Here is a 20,976-nt window from a genome sequence, read left to right as displayed (position 1 = left end):
TTTGATTGTCAAATAAAAACCATTAACACATAGGAAAGCAATGTCACACAAATTTTTTGTTTTTTTTTAGGGAATGTCACAGAATGTTATTTTCATTGAATTTTGAATGATGATGCTCGATTCTTTTGTATTTGCCCAAAAAATTGCAATGCGATTCACAATTTAGTCGTTTATTTTGAATTTTGAATATTAAATTAATTTTCCAATTTGTTACAAGAAACAAATTAAAGACTAACGTGGTGGCGTACAGGTCATAATCGAATTGCAGCACTAAATAATTTAAAAGAAATTACGGTCGACAAATAAAAGCGGACCTAGAAAGAGTTTATGGTATGTAATTGAACATCTTATTATTTGAAATCTTTGGAAAAATATGGATATATAAATTAATATTATAGTTTTTCGGCTTTAAAATTTGAAGCACTATCCACCTTAAATTTTATATTTCGTCCATTTTGTCCATTTCATAAATTTTCGGTATAATTTTGCCCATTTTATAAAATATTTATGAATCTGCCACTGTCGACAATTAATATACATAGTGGATTAAAAAATTATTAATTAATATAATTATTTATCTATTGAATATTATATAAGATGTAATATTGAAGTTGATTTTCTAAATTTTTAATAATTATTAAAATTACTAATTTATTGGATATTAATTGATGGATTCCGACATCTCGACGGCATTAATCCTGCAAAACAGTGTAGATGGCTAATCAGACGGTTTGTCTGATTAGCTCTCCGATGTTTAAGTCAGTTTAGGTTTAAGGGAGAATAGTTGTATTTGTTATAAGTTGTGTGTTTAGGCATATCTCAAACTCCTTTTATAGTAGTTGAATGTATATCTTATAAATATGGAATAGAAAAGTGATTCCTATTTAGTAGGGTTTGACCCTGATTAGGAGCGTCCTTCCTTATTTAGATAGGAGTCCTATTTAGGAAATTAGAGGTTATCTTTCTAAGTTGGAGTTTGTAACCAAATAGGAAAGATACTCCGAATATGCGTAGATTTTGGTGATCTTATATGAATCCCAGGGTCGACGTGCTTTGTCCGAGTCCTCAGGAATTCAGTCTTTATGATGTCGAATGATGTATTCCAGTCAAGGTGGATCTGGTGGATTCGGCCGCTGGTTTATCTTGATTCGGCCCTTTGGACGGGAATCTGGTGTCGTCTGAAAATAGATCTTCTGCGACTCGACTACATTATAAGTAGAATAGGATTCGGTATCCATCATTAATTATTGAAAACTTTAATGTATGCGAAGCTACTTGACCAAACAAGATGATCTTTCCTCAGTTTATATTAAACTAATAAAAAATATTTAATTCCATTCCAGAGTTAAATAAACTAAAATATATTTTCAAACTCAATTTTTTTAAAAAATTTTGACAAATTATAGTATTAATTTATTTATGCCCACGAAATCCAAATAAGCTTGAAAGTTTGTTGACGAGCTACATAAAATTTGTTGAATATTGAAATAGTCCTTCCTCGATCACAATCTTTAACTTGGCAACTTTGCTACGCTTGTTTATGGCCCATGTGACAGATTTATGGTTTAAATTGTTTGTCTTTTAAATTTAATCTGATTTTTCTTTTTAATGTTAATACCTATTAATTTTAAAAAGCTCCAATTTTAATTTTATTTGCTAAAAAACAAATTTTTATAATTTGTATGGATTAGGCATTATTATAAATAATTTAAATTAGGCCTAATGCTTAAAAAAACTCCGACCTTTTAGTCCCTTTTTAATCCTACCCTGACGTTGAAAATTGATTAATTTTACCCTATTTTGCATTTTTGTGTTTCAATTGTACCCTGAAATATTAAATTGACGTCTTTTTTATTTGAAAATAATTAGAAAACGTTCTCCATGTCTAGCATATATTAATTGCATATATTGAAAATTTATTTAGATCTAGTTAAATTAATTAAGAATTTAAATTAGTTTTAATTTAATTATAGTTTTTAGTTAGTTTTTTAAAATAAAAGACTTGTTTGTACTTTTTTGAATGGAAATAAATTTAATTTGACCTTTAAACTTAGTTAATTAAATGATTTCATCATTTAAATAAAAAAATTATAAAATTTTAAAAAATTAGGATACAATTGAAACGAGAAAATACAAAATAGGGTACAATTGACCAGTTTTCAATGTCAGGGTAGAATTGAAAAGGGGCTAAAAGGTCGGGATTTTTAAAGTATTAGACCTTTAAACTAAAATAAAATTTATTTTTATTGGAATACACCAATCTTTTCCTTTTGTATTGAGCGTGCTAAATTTTACTAGTTTAAGAGCTTATAGCTAACTCACTTTTTTCAGCAAAAGCAGCAGTTATAAGGCATAAAGAACATGATCACCTAAATATAGCCCCATTCAAAATAAAAAAACTTCAAATTGATGTGAAACCATATACATCCTAATTACCTATAGTTAGCTCAAGATATATAGAAAAGGAGAAATAAAAAATGAGTCATAAAAATGAGGTAAAAGCTCAAGTAAATGTGCCGTTTTCATGGGAGCACAAACCCGGAGTTTCCAAGGTTAAACATCACCGTCATCATCTTCAAGAAAGCATTATATTTGACGACATAGGTCACTATTCGACGCTAAATAAGTTGCCTTCCCCTCCTCCTTCAAAAAATAGTGCAATTAGGGTTTCAAATCATCGCCATGATACTGCTTTGAAGGCTCCATCTAAAAATCATTATTTCAAGAAAATTATTGGTTACCATCAAGAAGAGCAAGACCCGTTTCTTGTAGCTTACAACAACTGTACTACATCAAGCTATGAAGATCATGGGATTAGGAGGAAGAAATTTAATGTTGCTCAAACTTTGTCTTGTAAATACAGCAGTAGTTGTGATGTTGCTAGTGATAATCTAGTAAGGATGTCTCAGATTCCTGGATCAATGATGAAAGAGAGGGAATTGGGAGGTCAAGAAGATGTTAATTAAGCATAATGGATCGATGCGAAGGATATTTTAGTCTTTTAATTTATTTTTATGACTATATCATTTATAATTGGAGAAAAATTTATAAAAAAAATGAAAATTATATCTATCCATTTTCGATAAAAAGAAGGCTTCATTATTTAAAAAATGCCCACCTTTTACTTTTTTATAGTCTATATGATTATAATTGAAACTTAAAATTGAAAATGAGTTAAAATTGACGATTCTAACAGATTAAGTTTAAAAGTAGAAAAGGTGAAATATTTTTAGATAATTAAAAGTCTAAATTTTTATATGAGTTTTTATGTTATTATAAAAAAATGTGATTTTTTCTTTAAAAAGAGACTAATTTATAGTAATAAAATAACATAATATTAAATTATATACTTTCAACACAACGTGGGTCATCGAAAAGATATTTTTACTGGTATTGATGATTGTTCATTTTATTGAAGTGTTATTTAAAAATAATTGATTTAAAATGTAAAATTGATGTACCAAATTATCATAACTTTTGTGCTTATGCAATATTAATTAATTTTAATATAGTTGTAGATATAATAATTTATTTTACATTTTTATTATTATTTTAACAAAATTAACATTCAACAAGTCATCTTCGTTATTTATGATACACCATATGTATAATAATGGCTAAGTTAGAATAATCAAAAATCCCCTAGAAGCCAATTCAACCATCACTTTGTAGGATATCTAACGACAAAGGAATGTCCAAATATTAAAAATGATTTTGATTTTATCTCTAGTTAAATATGTACCTTAAGGGTCTTATTTTTAGTTAGCTTGTAAGTGGATCTGGCGTGAGTTTGTAAATAAAAGAAAAGCATTATATTGATAAGTTGTTTAATTAAGTGACTTCAATTAAAGAAATTTCATCAGGGCAAAACCAGAACTCCAACTTAAAAAAATTGAAATTTTCACGTTAAGATAACTAGTACATTTAGAGACGGTTATACAAAAAAAAAAACCCGCCCCTAACACTCCTTGACCACCCCGGATCCGCCCCTGAATCCCATTGATCTCAAAAAGTTTTAAAATTACAGTTTCTTACCACTTCATTATCTTAATATATTTGTAAATGTTTCCTCAAAAAAAAAAAAATTTTGTAAATTGTAACTATTCAAATTAAACAGGGTGTTGAGTTTATAATTTACAGAAAAACAAATAATTTTTCTTGTTAATTTTGTTGTTGTTCTTTTAATTAATTTAATTGTCTGAAATTACGTGTTTAACTAAGATGGCCTCACAGTATCCATTATATATAGATAATTAAATATAATATTGGTAATTGATTATGAGCTAGCTCGAGGTCTTTGTACTTTGCTTTTATTTATTTTGGTTACGTAATTTGATTTGTTTCATTTTAATAATAAAACTATAACTACTTTCCAACAAAAAAGAATTTTGTTATTACTAAAATAATATTGAGTTAATTTTTGGTTAATTATGTGAGAACATAAAATATATGTACAATTTAGTATAAATAATAAAAAAAAATTTGCCATATGTACATAATTTAGTTGTAAATCACTTAAAAACCTTATGATATTATTAAAATCATAGTTAGCAATCGAATTGAAGCAAATTAAAATACGACCACCAATATTTTAGAATAAAAACAAAGTACATAAGTGAATTTACTTATACATATTAAATCTTTTTTCTAGAGATTCCAAATCAAACTGCCACCATTAGTATAGTCTACTTGATGTCCTTAAGCCAAATGAACAATCATAGGGCGGCAAGAAGTAGTGTAGAAAACGGTTAAGCATATCCATCTCACGCATCTGCACATCTGAAGTCAGTCAATATACATAAACAGTTTTATATTTGTCATTTTCCCTCTAATTCTTTCTCCAATTTCCAAATAAACTTAGTCATGATGTAGACTCATACGACTTGGTCTTTTTTCCCCAACTTCTTTGTCTTCTCCTTCTCAAAATCTGTTAAAAAGGTACCCCTCTCAAATGCCCTTTTCCCATCTTCACGTTTATTGCTCGATCCCCCGATAACTGTCAAGATTATCAAGACACTTATATATAAACCCTAACCACAACAACCATATGTATTTCTAATATGGATCAAAGCAAGGTTCGGTTTTCATGGGAGAAGAAACCTGGTCTTTCCAAGTTGATCAACCAAGAACCTGAAGAGTTTGTGTGGAAGCTTCCCTTACCGCCTTGCCCTATTATTGAAATTAGCCCTAGGGTTTCGACTCATGAGGCGACGATGAATATTCCTCTTCCACCGTGCACCTTTCAACCACCTCCTTCGAGAAGTTCTTCAAGAAAAGGTCTTAAAAATTATAAGCTGTTGCATGATGACGATGATCCTTTTTTGGCAGCTTATAAAGAGTGCACTAAGAGTGCTTCTAGGAAAGGTTCTGCTGGTTCGCGAAAGCCTTTTATGTTTACTTTTTCATGTAAGAATTCTTGTAGTGTTCGAGATGATAATTTAGTTAGGGTTTCTCAGATTCCTTCTGAGAATGATAAAGAAAAAGGTCAGAAGTGGCATCGTTAGTTTGTCAACTATTGACGGCTTCATCGGCCTGTTTGTTCTTCTATCTAGCATATACAGTAATGTAAAACTAAGAATTGCTTCAGTAAATTTTCGTCTGCATTGGCTAACACCAAGTTTTCTCATTATAACCAAATTGCTATTTTTCTAATTTGAGTATCTATAAATTTAAAAGATCCTTATCTAATTTATAAACTAATTCATTTGATTCCATTTCGAATTACTGGATATAGCTAAATTGATTTTTGAATATCAAGATCATAAATAAAAAATGTACTGATTGTTTTTAGGTTGAAATTCAGACAAAAGAATTTGAAGCTCAAAAAATTCATGAAAAATGGATTCTATGATAGAATAAACTAGTTTTGCACATACTCTCGGCTCGGTGTGGACACCTAAAATAAGGAACTTGTGAATCAATTTTTCGTGAATATTAACATGATTGTTGTTAGCATGAAAAAGTAATAAAGTGATCAGAAAATGTAGGCACGTATGTATATTTTAAATAATTTAAGTAAGTAACTTGAAATCATATTAAATTGATTAGTAATTGTATATAGAAGTTAGGAAAAATTACACTCTTGATAGGTTAAGTTAAAATTATTATATTTGAAGTTTCAACCTTACGATCTCATTTCAGTTATTTCAGTTATTTCATATTTAAATATTTAAATATATTTTTAATTTAAGAGATTTTACACTAACATATTATTTTATTAATTGTTTTTTTTATTTCTTTTAACATATTTAATATTCAATTATAATATTAAGTTATTTAAATTAAATTGACTATCAAAAAATTTATGCTGACAAAAAAAATCCTCAAACCATGTGTACATGGTTTGGTTTGACTATTTTATCATTGATATCTTAGTCCAAACCAATTATACTGGTTTGATAAATTTTCAAACCAAAATCAAACCAGACAGATTATAAAAAAATAAAATTAGTTTGGTTTGATTTGATAATGTTTTCTTTGAAATCAGTTCAAACCATCATCAAACAATTATTTATGTATCATCTAAAATACAAAATTTAATAATTTAAAATTATTTATTCATCATAAATAAATATAATATTTATGTAGCAAATTATAATAATGACTAAGAAAAAATATATTTTATTAAATTTTATATTATAAATTTTTACATTTTATTAATATGATATCTTAATATTATATAAATATAACATTTATTGATCTATAATAAATATTAAATATTAAAATTATAAATAATAATAATTATTTCATTATATGATATTTAAATATATTATTTTATCAAGTACAGTTCAAAAAATAGAGATATAAATTTTATTATTAAGTTAATATTTTTATAATTTTAATAAAATGTATGTATATGTATTGGTTTATTTTATATTGGTTTATAATTTTTAAAACCACAAACCAGACTAATATTTTTTTTTCTATTTTTTAAACTAAAATCAAATCAACAACCTTTTAAACCGTAATATTTGGTTTGGTTTGATTGAATCGGTTTAACTTGATTGATTTTAAATTTTTTAGGCTTAATTACTTAAAAAAACCCTCATCTTTAACTTTGTTTTCGTTTATACCCTGACCTAGGAAAATTGTCACGTATACTCATGACCTTATCTTTATGTTTCACCTCTACCCCAAATTTCAAAAAAAATATAATTTATTAAAAAAAATCTAAATATAAGGGTTCTTTTACACCTTTTTCTATTAAAAAAATACAAACAAATACTTCATCTTTAAAAACGTTCAAATAAGTCCTAAAATTAATTAATTTTTTAATTTAAATAAAATAATTTTTTTTTTATTTATTACAACCTACAATTATACTTCAATTTTAAAAACCGCTAATATTATTATTTAAAAAAATTGATTTTCGGAAACGACGTCGGACAAGGAGGAGCAGCTGCTCCTCCTTCCATGGAGGAACGACGTGTTCCTCCATGGAAGGAGGACGGTGGCGGAGGGTGAATTTATTTTTATAAAAAAATTAATTTAATTTTGTTTATAGAGTTTTTTTACGGTTTTTAATATTGATAGCAGATTCTAAAATTGGAGTATGGTTGTAGGTCAGGAATAATTAAATAATTATGATTAGTTTATTTCATTAAAGAAGAAGGTGTTTTTGTATAATTTATAACATTGATGTGTAATTAGAATATATATTACATATGAAGGACTATTTTAAACTTTTTTTCAAATGAAAAAAGATAAATTTAATACCTCGAGGGTAGAGGTGAAACATAAAGATAAGGTTATGAGTATATGTGACAATTTTTTTAGGTCAGGGTATAAACGAAAAAAAAGTTAAAAGTGAGGGTTTTTTAAGTAATTAAGCCAATTTTTTTATGTACAGTCATAGTTTATATGTCCAAATTTTTACCGTTTGCCGTTTGCGCCCGAGTCGCCTAAAGGGCATGCCTGAGATGCGGTCACGAATTGTAATATGGCCTATTTACTTAAAAAAACCCCACCTTGTTATATTTTTTCATTTATACCCTCACTTAGGAAAAAAATTCATTTGTACCCTTTTTTTGATTTTTCGTTTTCATCTCTACCCTAAAATTATTATTTTTGGCAATTAAATTAATTAAAGGATGAAAACATTATAAATGATTAATAATATTAATGTTTAATTAGAATATAAGCTAAATATAAAGGATCATTTTGAATATTTTTCCAAATAAAAAAGGTCAAATTAGCTCTTTAGGGTAGAGATGAAAATAAAAATAAAAAAAAAGAGTACAAATGAACTTTTTTTTATGTCAGGATATAAACGAAAAAATATTAAAAGGTGGGTTTTTTTTAAGTAATTAGGCCTTGTAATATTGAGACAAGTGTGGGGATTATTTTGGAAAACCGAATATAATTTTGCAGCGAGTAGCTGGTGCGTGTATTTGGCATTCTTCTTCTTCACTAAAAATAAGAAATCCCCTTTTACTGGTATTTTTATTACTTGCCACTTAAACCCTAACACCTGATACTTAATTTTAAAACCTTGCGCACTACAGACTGATCCAATACCTTCTCTGCATTTCATTCTTGTGCTCTAATTGTAAGTTTAGATATGATGCTCTCCATTTCTCATTTCTTTTTAATTTTTCTTGATTGTTTGGTTACTATCTCAATATTTTCAATTCAAAATAGTATCAAAGTGCCCAGTTAAATTTTCCGATGCGATTGTGATTTTTGCTGGCAATTGTCAGAAGCTTCAAATTCATTCTATTATACGGAAGAAATCACGCGCAAGAATTATAATCTAAGCCAGCTATTGTAATATCATTTCAAGACTTTGTTTGTGCAAAATTCATAAGCCAGCTATTGTACTATCATTTACCAATGCGTTTCTTGTTTTATACTTTCTATTTATTTAACTGAATAAACTGTTTTTCTTATTTTTGTAATAGCTATTTTTTGAGTTTGCACATGTGCTGCTATGGATAATAATTCTCAATCCTCTGGTGCACAGGTATCTACTAAATCTGCTTCAGCTTTAGTTTTTATTAATGACGAGCCAACCATCTCAACTTACTTGCTTTGTCTCATGATGAATTTGTTTGGAGTAACATGTATATTTCTGATTCATGTTATTTAAATATCTGATTTTATTAATAACTTTTTGCACATTTGATTTTTGTAGCAGTTCCGGCCAGTAGCTCCGGCACAGCAGGGACAGCAGTTCATGTCGATGTCTCACCAACAGTTCAGGCCTGTTGCACATGGAATGCCATCTAACGTTGGGATGCCAATTCCAGCTGGGCAAGGTCAGGCGATGCAGTTTTCTCAACCTATGCAACAGATGCCACCATGGGCAAATCATCCTGGCCATCTCGCACCTTCATCACAATCTGTTCCATTGCCATATGCTCATCCAAATAGGCCTCCACCACAGCTGCAGCAGAATGTGCCACCTGTTAGTAATAATTACTTGCTTGATTTTGTGGGGTTTTGTATGTGACTCCCTCATAAATTTTTTGCTTTCGTTTCAGTTTGCACCATCTTCTTTTGGTCAGCTTCAACCTAATGCGATTCCGTCATCCCAATTCCAACCATCGCCTCAAATGCATGCACATCTTTTTCCTACAGGGGCACAACCTTGGTTGCCCTCTGGAACCACTGGCATAACAGTTGCTACCTCAATACATCCAACTGGGCAACAAGTTTCCGTCTCTTCTTCTTCTTCTGATACAGTATGTGCTTTTTTTCCTGCTTCTGCTTTTTGGGCGTGTTGTCTTTATATTGCTCTTGTTGTCTTACTACGCAACTATTTGTATTGAAGTGATGAGCTGCATACAACTTGAGAATAAATATTCCTTCAAATTATCCCGTGTTTAATATATTTTTCTTTTAGGTCATGTAAATTTGGATATGGTGATGTTTTTCTTAATGCTAATTTGAGTTGTTTGCTTTGGGGTTCTATTCGTGGACAACGGACATTCGTTTTCACCAGTTTTGAAACCTGGCTATCTATGGTTAGCTAGTTTCTGATGCTATTACTTTATTCATTTTCGAATTTCAGGCGGTAAATGTTCCTAATCAACAGTCTTCATCTGAATGGCAAGAGCATACGGCTTCTGATGGGCGGAGGTTTGGTTTTTGTTGTCGTTGTGATAATTGTCCTTTGTTCCTTTCCCATGCTGTATTATTTAAATTTTCGTTTTTTAGGGCGTCGCACTTGCACTTATATAAAAAAGTTCATAAAGAACACTTTCTGTCTCAATCATGTAAACCAAAACTAGCATTTTCTCCTTATGTTAGTTTTTCTAGAATCTAGACGTTGTTCATAGCATTCTGCTTCCTCCTATAATATTTATCAACATGTTTTTCTAGATATTATTACAACAAGAGAACAAAACAGTCTAGTTGGGAGAAGCCTCTTGAATTGATGACTCCAATTGAGGTAAGTCATTCTGATGTAATTGCTATTTGTTTAACTTAAACTTTGTTTCTGTTAGGTGATATACATGCTTTGAATCTTGAATAGTTTTTGGCCTTTGTTAAAACTGAAATTGCCTACCTCTTATGGATGTTGCAGTTAAGTTGATCAACTTTGTTTTATATGAATTCTCCTCTCTTTGCATGTTTCTTTACTGATTTGTAGATGTCATGGCAAGTCTGGAGAAATTTAACAAGTGCTCTATATTCTCACTTTTGAAGGCAGGATTTCACTTTCTCAAGGCAGGCAACATGTTGTTATTTACAATCTTATCTGTCTCATATGGGGGAAGTTATTTGTGGAATTATCTATTGAACATGATTAGCCAGCATTAATTATATATATAATTTTTATTTTCTTGCTGTTTCCTGCATAAATTTCATGTCTGCATATCTATATATTTTTATATGTCCTGCTCCTTCATGTAACATTTTCTTAGAAAATAGTAGCATTCCTCTTTCAATGCCCTTCTGTTTGTTGCATGTTTTTCTAGATTTAGTCTTTCTTTTTGGCTCATTGATGTGACATAGTTTGCTACTTTATATGTTTTTCTTCATTACATATTTACTTTTGCATGTATTGTTCTGTTCTGCAACACTTATTTGTTGACTGTTAATCCTAGAAGAGCTCCACAGTCCACAGTTCAGTTATGTCCCTCTTGGTTTTGAGATGTATGAGTATGAAGTGCTGGATTGCTGGTGCATTTTTTTTAAGTTCAATTTTTATTCCAGTTATTTCTAATTGCTCTTTATAATTTTTTTGCCCCTCTCCAGTAATGTAATAATGCATAGTATTTTTTTTATATACCCTCTTTGTGTAACTTTCTATTATTTCTCTTTTAAATACTGAAATAGTGAAACTAAAATATTGGTTTACAATTATCATTTCTATCGATTTTTCTCTTATATGGCTTTGTTCTCTTTGTAATATCTGCCACTATCATAGAGGGCTGATGCATCAACTGTCTGGAAGGAATTCACAACTCCAGAAGGGAAAACGTGCGTTTTTTCCCCCTTTTCCACTTGTCATTATTAACTATATTTATACATATCATCAAATGGTTCTCATTTGCAGGTATTACTACAACAAGCTCACAAAGCAATCTAAGTGGTCAATACCTGACGAATTGAGGGTAGGCTAGTGTGATTGTATTGTTCATTATTTCCTTGTTTAGCTTGCTGTATTTCTGATCTGGCATTCTGAAAATTCCATTATAGTTAGCTAGAGAACAGGCTCAACAGACAGCAAGCCAGGGAACCCAATCAGAAACTGATGCAGCTTCTCATTCCTCGGTTGCTGTTAGTGTTGGAGATACTTCTGCAACAGCTATTCCAGTTTGCTCTAGCTCTTCAATTTCTGGGGTAGTTTCTAGCCCAGCACAAGTTACCCCTGCTGTTGCTGTTCCTAATCCTACAGTGGTAGTTCCTAGTGCATCAGCCCTACCTGCTGCACCACCTGTCATAGCAAATGCTCCTGGTGTGCAAACCTCTCCGGTAACTATGACTGTTTTACCTACTGCAGGGAGTACTAGTGCTGCTGCTGCTGCTGTTGTAGTTAATTCCCAGACGTCACGGTATGGATGTCAATGTCATATGCTTTTTCAGCTGTTAAATAATCAGTAAATCACATGTTATTTTCATTTATTGTAAATGCCACTTGCATAACCTTTACTGATTGCAGGGGAGGGTTTGATAATCATGCATCTCAAGGTTCCGTAACTTCTGTAGATGGAGCATCAATGCAGATTGCTGAGGTATGATAGTTTTTTGAAGGCTGCTATTGAAAGTCTTATATCTTGGTCTGTATTTCTACTGTAGCTAAAGTTCTCATGGCTACTAATATCTTGGAGAAGAAACGGGAACCTGCTCATTTTTATATTTAAAATGCTAATGCTATTTATGAATAGTATGTTTGCCCATATCAGATAAGTTATTTGTTTTGGTTGACTTGTTTATACTGGATTGTTGGCAGGAATTGAAAAAAGGAACTGTAGTTGCATTAAAAAGTGATGCAAATTCCACAGAGGAGAAAACTTTGGATGACGAACCTTTAGTATTTGCCAATAAATTGGTATCAACTTGAAATGACTTTGTCTCCCCAACCCCACCCCTTTAGTCAATATCTTGATTTGGGAAATGGCAATGATCATTACATTTTTTTTGACATTATTTGTTTCCTTTATCTACAATATTATTGTTTAGGAGGCAAAAAATGCATTCAAAGCTCTCCTGGAATCTGCTAACGTTCAGTCTGATTGGACTTGGGAGCAGGTAGCATGGTTTTTTTTTTGTCTTCTTGCTATTGAATCTTTGTTGAGTGACCATCATTGACTGGAGAATTTGATGTTAGACAATGAAGGAGATCAATAACGACAAGAGATATAATGCTCTAAAGACACTAGGTGAACGGAAGCAAGCATTTAATGAAGTAAGCATTGCATTAACTTAAATTGCTTTCCCTTGTTATTTTTTAACTTATAATTAACATTCACGTTAACTGAACTAACTACATACTATGCTATAGTATTTGGGTCAAAGGAAAAAAGTGGAAGCTGAGGAGAGACGCATGAGACAAAAACGAGCGCGTGAGGAATTCACAAAAATGTTGGAAGTACGTTGTATATGGCCGACTATTGTTTCTCCTTATCCATTCTCTGTTTTCACCTTCTCCTGCCTCTATATTTTGATTGACTTAATGCTTTATGGTGCTTTTGGTCTCATTCCAGGAGTCCAAGGAACTCACGTCGTCCATGAAATGGAGGTTTAAATTCCTTCCCATTTATTCACTTTAGCTGTAGGCCCTTTCTGTTGTCTTAGTTTGTGAACCTTAGCTGGTAGCCTTTTTTTGGCCCTGGAAAATTATTTGATCTAAAAGTTCTGTGGAATCCAGCAAAGCCATAAGCTTATTTGAAACTGATGAACGGTTCAAAGCTGTTGAGAAAGCTAGAGACCGGGAGGATCTTTTTGACAACTACGTAGTGGAACTTGAGAGGAAGGTGTGGTTTTATTATAGCTCTGCTTCGTTATTCTTCCAATACAACATTGTATATCAGATTCAATGTCTGTTTATTTATCTTTATCTCATGTTAGAGTCACCAATGATGTCAAAAAAATTCCAGGTTCTCGACTATAAATAGCTTAAGATCGTAATATGCTTAAAAGTGAGGTCCGATGTGTACTGTATCTATTTCATGGATTTTTACGTAGAACATAAGCAATACTTGTGCTCCTCAGAGATCATGTTTTTGGTCATCTTATTATGTTCTTGATGTTATAAGATTATTATTTCAAATTGACATTTGAATGGCCTAAGGGTGCCTATGACGTTGTTCATTCCATTTTTACCATTAACACCTTCCATTAATGATGCAGGAAAGGGAAAAAGCTGCAGAAGATCACAGGCAACATGTAACAGAATTTAAAACATTTCTGGAATCCTGTGATTTTATTAAGGTATTTATGGAGGATTACAGGAAACGTTTTATAGTTGTTTATTCCTGGACCTTGTCATGGTTAGTATTTCATTTGCAGGTGAATAGCCAGTGGAGAAAAGTACAAGATCGTTTGGAGGATGATGAAAGGTGTTTGCGTCTTGAAAAACTTGACCGCTTACTTGTTTTCCAGGTATATTCTTTCGCATAAGAATCACCGGGTGTTTTGAACTATGCACTGATACTTTAAGTGGCAGGACTACATACGGGACCTAGAGAAGGAAGAAGAGGAACAAAAGAAGATTCAGAAGGTAGATATGTTTACATGATCATTAAATCTCTGGAAGCGCATGTCTCATCTTAAATCTTTTTCTTCATCAAAGGAACAACTGAGACGGACTGAGCGCAAAAACCGTGATGCATTCCGTAAATTGCTTGAAGATCATGTTGCTGATGGCTCTCTTACGGCAAAAACTCACTGGCTTGACTATTGTTACAAGGTTTAATCTTGATTCTTATAGAATAAAATTGACAAAAAGTTACTTTCAGAGTAAAATATTTCAGGTTTATTTTATGCAGGATCGACTTTAATCACTGGGTTTGATAACATTTTTTTATCCTTTTCTGGTTGTAGGTTAAGGACTTGCCTCAATATCATGCTGTTGCAACAAACACCTCTGGTTCAACACCAAAAGATTTGTTTGAGGATGTCGCTGAAGAATTAGAGAAACAGGTAAATGCTTCATTTCTTCTCTTTCAGATCAACTTTGATCAATTTGATACTTGATGGATTTATTGTGTATTAAGTCTGTTCTTCAAAGGTGATGTTTTACTATTTCTTGACAGCAAGACTTGTTCATAGTTTAAATGAGAGATATATATGGTGATGGTTTTTTATGTTGGAATCTGGGAAGGTTAGAAGTTTTTATTTGGTTGGTGCTATTGGTGAGCTCAGTTATTAATGGGTTTCAATAATGGACTTTCAGGCTCATAAACTGTGCTTAAGCTTTCTACCCATTTTGATATATTATATAATTGCAGTTTTTTAGATGTTAATGACTTTTTAACAATTACAATTCTCCTTTTCACAATTTCATGAGCACTAAATCACCCAATGTTGGTTGGTTGGTCTTATGCATCTACAAAGTAAATTTCTATAAATGTAAGGCTCTGCTTGATAGATGCCACCACTGTTGTCATAATCGTACAATTTGCGATTCGAATCGTATGATTCATTCGATTCACTCATAAAACGATACGAATCCTTGGGTGAATCGAAGAATGACCTGAATCGATGCCGAATCTATCGATTTGGCAGTGAATCGTGCGATTCACTGTGATTCTTAAATAAAAAAAACTTAAAAAGGAAATAAAAGAAGAAAAAGAATTGAAGAGAAAATTCCCAATGCGGGTATGTATGTTCTTTTAATTAATTCTTCTTCTTGCAATCCTGGTTTGTTTCTTGGTTTTAGCTTTCACGTGCATGCTAGACGAAAATGGGTTTGTACTCTTTTTTTAATGAAACTGTACTCTGTTTATTGTTTGTGAATCAGATGCTAATTTTGACAAAAATATATTCTTAGACTCTTAGTCATGCCATATACCTACAGTACATGCCACTTAGCAATAAGCATTATACTTTCCACCTGTCCTATTAAGACTTTTTTATTGTTTAACAATTATATAATTCATATTTTGAAATATACATGAAATTTCATATATAATTTATGTGAGTAAGTTTTTTTGTAAATAATATTACAGATATAACCCGAATCTTACGATTCACTTCGATTCACCAATTCACTAACCAAGCATTTCGATTCTCGATTCACCGATTCACTAACCAAGCATTTCGATTCTCAATTCGAATCCCGATTTGACAACTATGAAAGCCACACTTGGAACGAATTATATGCTTTGACTTGTAATTTATATATTACACATTTTTGGAAATACTAACTATTTTACTTCAGTTATCCGTTCATTATCATCTTTTATCACTCTTCTTTCTTCTTTAAGAAATTAGAACTGTTGACTGATCTTTCGTGGCCTCCCTTCCTGTTTCCACATTGGCAGTACCGTGATGACAAAACTCGTGTGAAGGAAGGTCTGAAATTAGGGAAGGTAAGACTCTGCATGCACTTTTTTCTTTTTGCTTCAATTTCTTTAAAAATTTGTAATGTTTCTGTTCCCAGATTACCATTACATCAACATGGACATTTGAAGATTTCAGTACTGCTATATCCGATGATATTGATTCCCCACGGGTATCAGATATCAACAAAAAGGTGAGGATTTTTTTTTTATTTCTTGAAATTTTTAGATTTTCTTTTAACATTAGATGAAGTAAAACAGTTGGTTAGAATCGTCAATTATATGTTCCGGAAGAACTAGTCCTCTGGTTCAGAGTCAGGCCGTAGGGGTAATGAGAATCGGTAGTACTAAATAGCCAAATGGCACATGTACATTTTGAGTGTATCTTTGTTTATTTTCTGTTTAAGGGTTGAATAACACTCGTAAGCCTGGAGTTATGTAAGATTCTAAGTATGATCTCTTTCTTTGAAGCTTTTGTATGAGGAATTGCTTGAGCGAGCAAAGGAGAAGGAGGAGAAAGAAGCTAAAAAGCGTCAGCGTCTTGCTGATGACCTCACTACACTATTACGTACATATAAGGTAGGACGTTTATTATGGAAAAATTGCTTGCAGTCTTGTTTCATTGTGCGTGGTGGAACTTTTCTATTAGTATTTTTATCTTACCAGTTTTATCCTGTCCTCTAGGAAATTACTGCATCCTCTAGCTGGGAGGATTGTAAACCCCTTTTGGAAGGAAGCCAAGAGTATAGGTATTGTACCTTCTCGGCATCTCTCAGCTTTTCACCCTTTTTAATTTTCCATATGTTTTTATATCTGTTCCTTGTATCTTGTAGGGCGATTGGAGAAGAGAGTTTAAGCAAAGAAATTTTTGAGGAATATGTTGCACACATGCAGGAAAAGGCTAAAGATAAGGAACGCAAGCGTGAAGAGGAGAAGGTATCATTATATTGTTGCTGTTTCTGGCAAGACATTTCCTGAGTTCATTTGTTTATTTGTTACGGTTTCTATCAGGCAAAAAAGGAGTTAGAGAAGGAAGAAAAAGAGAAGCGGAAAGACAAAGAGAGAAAGGAAAAGGAGAAGGAACGTGAAAAAGAAAAAGGAAAGGAACGGATAAAGAAGGATGAATCCGATAGTGAAAATGTTGATACAATTGACAGTTACGCACTTAGGGAGGACAAGAAGAGGGAAAAAGATAAAGATAGGAAACATCGGAAACGACATCAAAACGGCACTGATGATGTCAGTTCGGATAAGGATGAGAAAGAAGAATCTAAAAAGTCCCGTAGACATGGTTACAGTGATGTAAGTTCAGACAAGGATGAGAAAGAAGAATCCAGAAAGTCCCGCAGACATGGTAGTGAACGAAAAAAATCAAGAAAGGTATTAATTTTATTTGTGTTTGCATTTGAATTGTGGAGGATGCTTTAAATTTCTTCCGCTGTTTCTTGACAGCATTCACGCACACCTGAATCTGATAGCGAAAGCCGGCCTAGAAAGCATAAGAGAGATCATCGTGACGGTTCCCGTAGAAATGGCAGCCATGATGACCTAGAAGATGGGGAACTCGGCGAGTATGGGGAAATTGATTAGCAATTTATTGCCATATTTTCTCAAATTGTGGTGACCTATGGATGGACAAGATGTAAAAACTTCAGCTAATTCTCACTTCCTTTTTACTGCATAAGATTTTACTGAAATATAGATGACGCTGTTGTAGATTTTGGGAAGTGGTCCATCACCATAACAACTGATACTCCTTTTGGATGTATTATTCAATTCATGTTATGGTCGTGAGTTTCATTACTGTCCAGAATTGGAAAATGCCTAGAGGATAATTGTCTAGCTAGTGTGGTCCCTGTTGTTCTTTTGGCATTTTGTAATTAGCAGATATTGAATTGAGCTAAACAGTATTTATTGAGATATTAAGAATTTTTAGTTTTTGTTTTTTGGTTTTTGCAAGCAACATAATTGGGTTTTCAAATTGAATTTCCTTGGGACGAGAGATAATTTAAATGAAAATAGTCGAGGAAGATGGTTTTGCCGCCATTGTAGATTTGCAGTTCAAAGCCCAGAATTGAAAAGTGAGAAATGTTTTATAGATTTACTATTTTATATAGACAGCTTATGATTTACTCCATTGTAGTTAATTAAATTCTGACAGTTGCTTATAATTAATTAAATTTTTTATGACGTGTGTAGTTTATAATTGAAAACTGGACATTAAATTATGTGCAATAATATTATTGGTTCCGTTTACGGAAATGATCATAGTTTAAGCGAGAAAAGAAACGGTGAAAGAGCAGAAGATGTAATATTCACATTGATAAATCCATAATTTAGTTACAAATGAATCATATCCATTACTAACTCATTTCTCATCTCTTCAAAAATAGCATCTTCAATCTCAAACCCAATCTTGCTCCTCTGAGATTCAAAACCACTCCATTCTTGTACTGAATCCGATTTTAACAATTTTGATTCATTTTCTCTTAAAGATTTACTCCCCCACCACTTATTTTTATCCCTAGTAGTACTTAGCTTCCCAAGATCCTCTGAAGCTAAATAATCTCTCTGCTGCTGTTGTTGCTGCTGCTGCTTCTGCTTTCTTTCTTGATTCGCCACTATTTCCCTTACACAATCAAATAAAAGTTGTCTTGTTTGCGGCAAAACTGATTTATTAGATTTTAAGAACTGTGAAGAAATATTATTATTATTATCAGTCTTCGATTTCTCTTTTGCTGACTGGAAAAGTACTTTCCATAAAGAAGCTGATAAAATGGATTCTTCTTCAACTTTCTTTGGCAGAAGAACACAGTTAGTTCTTGATGAATTTGTTTCTTTTCTAATCCTGAACCCTTTTGTTTTATCTGCAAGAACAGCGAGAACATCATTTTAAAACACTGCATTGAAATTAAGTTAGTGGCAGAAGAAGAAATATACTAACTTTTATCTGGAGAAGCTCTATGTGAAGCTGCTGCTTCCAGTATTGATATTGGACTCAGCTCTCTATTTTCTGCTGTGCACTGCCATCTCAACTTTCTATCTGAAACAGCCTGTTAGCTTTGTCAGTGACAAAAACACCTTAGTTCTGTTAATTATTTCAGCCTATATCTATGGAAACGAAAAGTCGAAACCTCGAAACGCCATAAAACGGCGAAACTGCATTTTTTATAGAAACAAATTGTAAATATGGAGTTTTAGAAGTGTTTTCGGAAACAAAATGTGGAACTCGATAAGTTTCCGTGAAGTAGAAATCATACCTTATTTTGAATTGGATTGCAAAGCAAGAAAGGTTGAGAAGTGTCTGGTTTGAAAAAGAAGTGATCCTTTTGGTGTGAAGTTGAAGTTTCTTCAGCATCACTTCCATTACTACATGAATTAAAAACCGTTGAGCTACTATCAGAAGAAAACCTATCCAATTCTGCAGCTTCTTCCTTATTCTCACCAACATTTCCATTTCTATGACTAGAGCTTCTGATTCTGATTCTTGAATAAACAGCTCCTAATAAATTCAAACAGCTAACTGACTTCTTGATGGACTTTCTTGAACTGAACATCTTATTTGTTAAATACCCTCTTTCAAGTAGGTAAAGATGAAGAACAAAAGGGTCTTGCTTTTCTTGAAGAAGCTCTTTAAGTTGCTTATTAGCTGGGTTAGAGTGCATGGTGGCCATTGAAGTAGGAAATGAATTGAAGAATTTTAAGTAGAAATGGATTTATAGTGTATAGTTTAAAAATAGGTGCAACTGTATATTAAATAAGAGAGAAGAAATAATAAGATTGGTTATCTAAGGAGGATATGTTCTCTAGGCCATATGCTCTTAACTAACTCTATACTGTTGTTGGTGGTACCATTTTTTCTGCTTTCAGATTTTGCTCATTAATTGCAATTCTATCTTCTTCTATTCTTCTCTATTCCATACTCTTATGTATATCAGTTTTCCAAAAATCAAACTGGTATGGCTGTTGGTCCACGATCCAACCAGTTCACCCGGTTTAATCACAACACAAGTACAAATGCTTGAATAATTATAACAATTATTTGCAAATAAAAGTCAAACCTTTCATCCTTTTAACGATTTATGCACACTTTATAAAAATTGATGACCCACAACACATTCTTCTTTTTAAATCTAGCATTTGAACCATACAAACAAATTATAAAAATTGGTTTGTATGGTTCAAATGGATCAATAGTTTACCGGTTCGTATGAGTTTTTAGAATTTAAAGCAATTGAACCATAATTATTTATTTTAAGGAGGAATCGAATCAGACCGGCCTCAAGTTTGTAGTCGAACTAGTTGAACATGATTCAGTTCTTAAAACACTGATGTATATATATATATATATTTTTCAGAGTTGTCTTTGTTCATTATAGACTCTCTCTGCCATTGTTTTTCTCACCCCATGAAGACTTGTTGTCATGTTAATGTAAGTAGTTTTCATGCCCATATGGTCCATACAGGATTTTGTCATATCTGTGAGTAAAGTACAAACATTAAAAACGAAAATTTATACATTTCTATCAATGAAATTCGAATTGTATAAAGTTTATGTTTTGTTGATACTAAATCATGTATATATGAACACCTCAAAATAACAAATTTCTCATGCTGGTAGGGTTTAATGAATTACTTTAATTCAAAGCCAAAAATAATGAATTAAAAGGGGGCTTTAGTCTATTTCATTATTATAATTTAGGGCTACATTTGTTAGCATAATCATGCTCTTAAAGACCCACATAATGGAAACGAGCGATGGAGTTGGTGAATGTGGGTCAACTTCTAAAAGAAACCTCCCAACAACGGCATCCAAAATATTAATTAATGTGGCTCAACTTCATTTTAATTTATAGCCAAGTTGGTGGAAGTGTATTTCAGAATGAAGAAATTTGATAACTTAAATAATACTTAAACTATTTAATGTCTTGAAGAATGATGTTAGCTATTTTAAAGTTTAATTATGTCTATCCATCTGTAAAGAACTTATAAATTGAGTTTGTCACCACCATGATTGAAATCA

General features: G+C 31.8%; 2 protein-coding genes across 7 annotated transcripts; one reads left to right on the top strand and one right to left on the bottom strand.

The window, feature by feature from the left end:
- Positions 1–8,393: 8,393 nt before the first annotated feature.
- LOC126666338 (pre-mRNA-processing protein 40A) lies at positions 8,394–17,898 on the top strand. 6 transcript variants are annotated; one of them, XM_050359358.2, is made up of 29 exons: positions 8,394–8,548; positions 8,901–8,962; positions 9,137–9,406; positions 9,483–9,683; positions 10,013–10,080; positions 10,324–10,393; positions 10,651–10,671; positions 11,375–11,427; positions 11,504–11,561; positions 11,647–12,002; positions 12,110–12,182; positions 12,401–12,499; positions 12,631–12,699; positions 12,779–12,856; positions 12,953–13,039; positions 13,155–13,189; positions 13,319–13,424; positions 13,801–13,881; positions 13,960–14,052; positions 14,117–14,170; positions 14,243–14,359; positions 14,494–14,592; positions 15,936–15,983; positions 16,055–16,147; positions 16,425–16,532; positions 16,638–16,702; positions 16,787–16,889; positions 16,965–17,333; positions 17,406–17,898. In XM_050359358.2, exons 2-29 carry the CDS (start codon positions 8,930–8,932, stop codon positions 17,541–17,543), a joined length of 3,045 nt encoding a protein of 1,014 aa, XP_050215315.1. In that variant the 5' UTR covers positions 8,394–8,548; positions 8,901–8,929; the 3' UTR covers positions 17,544–17,898. The 6 variants fall into 6 exon arrangements, with proteins under 6 accessions (XP_050215315.1, XP_050215314.1, XP_055960234.1 ...); XM_050359357.2 differs by having other exon boundaries at positions 9,134–9,406; XM_056104259.1 differs by lacking the exon at positions 8,901–8,962.
- A 347-nt stretch (positions 17,899–18,245) lies between these two features.
- Positions 18,246–19,933, bottom strand: LOC126666339 (uncharacterized). Its single transcript, XM_050359362.2, has 3 exons — positions 19,214–19,933; positions 18,898–19,006; positions 18,246–18,820 (listed from the first exon to the last, which is right to left on the bottom strand). The coding sequence occupies exons 1-3, from the start codon at positions 19,625–19,627 to the stop codon at positions 18,294–18,296; spliced, it is 1,050 nt and encodes a 349-aa protein (XP_050215319.1). The 5' UTR covers positions 19,628–19,933; the 3' UTR covers positions 18,246–18,293.
- Positions 19,934–20,976: the final 1,043 nt, after the last annotated feature.

Source organism: Mercurialis annua, linkage group LG1-X (assembly GCF_937616625.2).
Source record: "Mercurialis annua linkage group LG1-X, ddMerAnnu1.2, whole genome shotgun sequence".
NCBI lineage: Eukaryota > Viridiplantae > Streptophyta > Magnoliopsida > Malpighiales > Euphorbiaceae > Mercurialis > Mercurialis annua.
The sequence above is the reverse complement of the archived record's forward strand: the minus strand, read 5'-3'. Positions and strand labels throughout refer to the sequence as shown.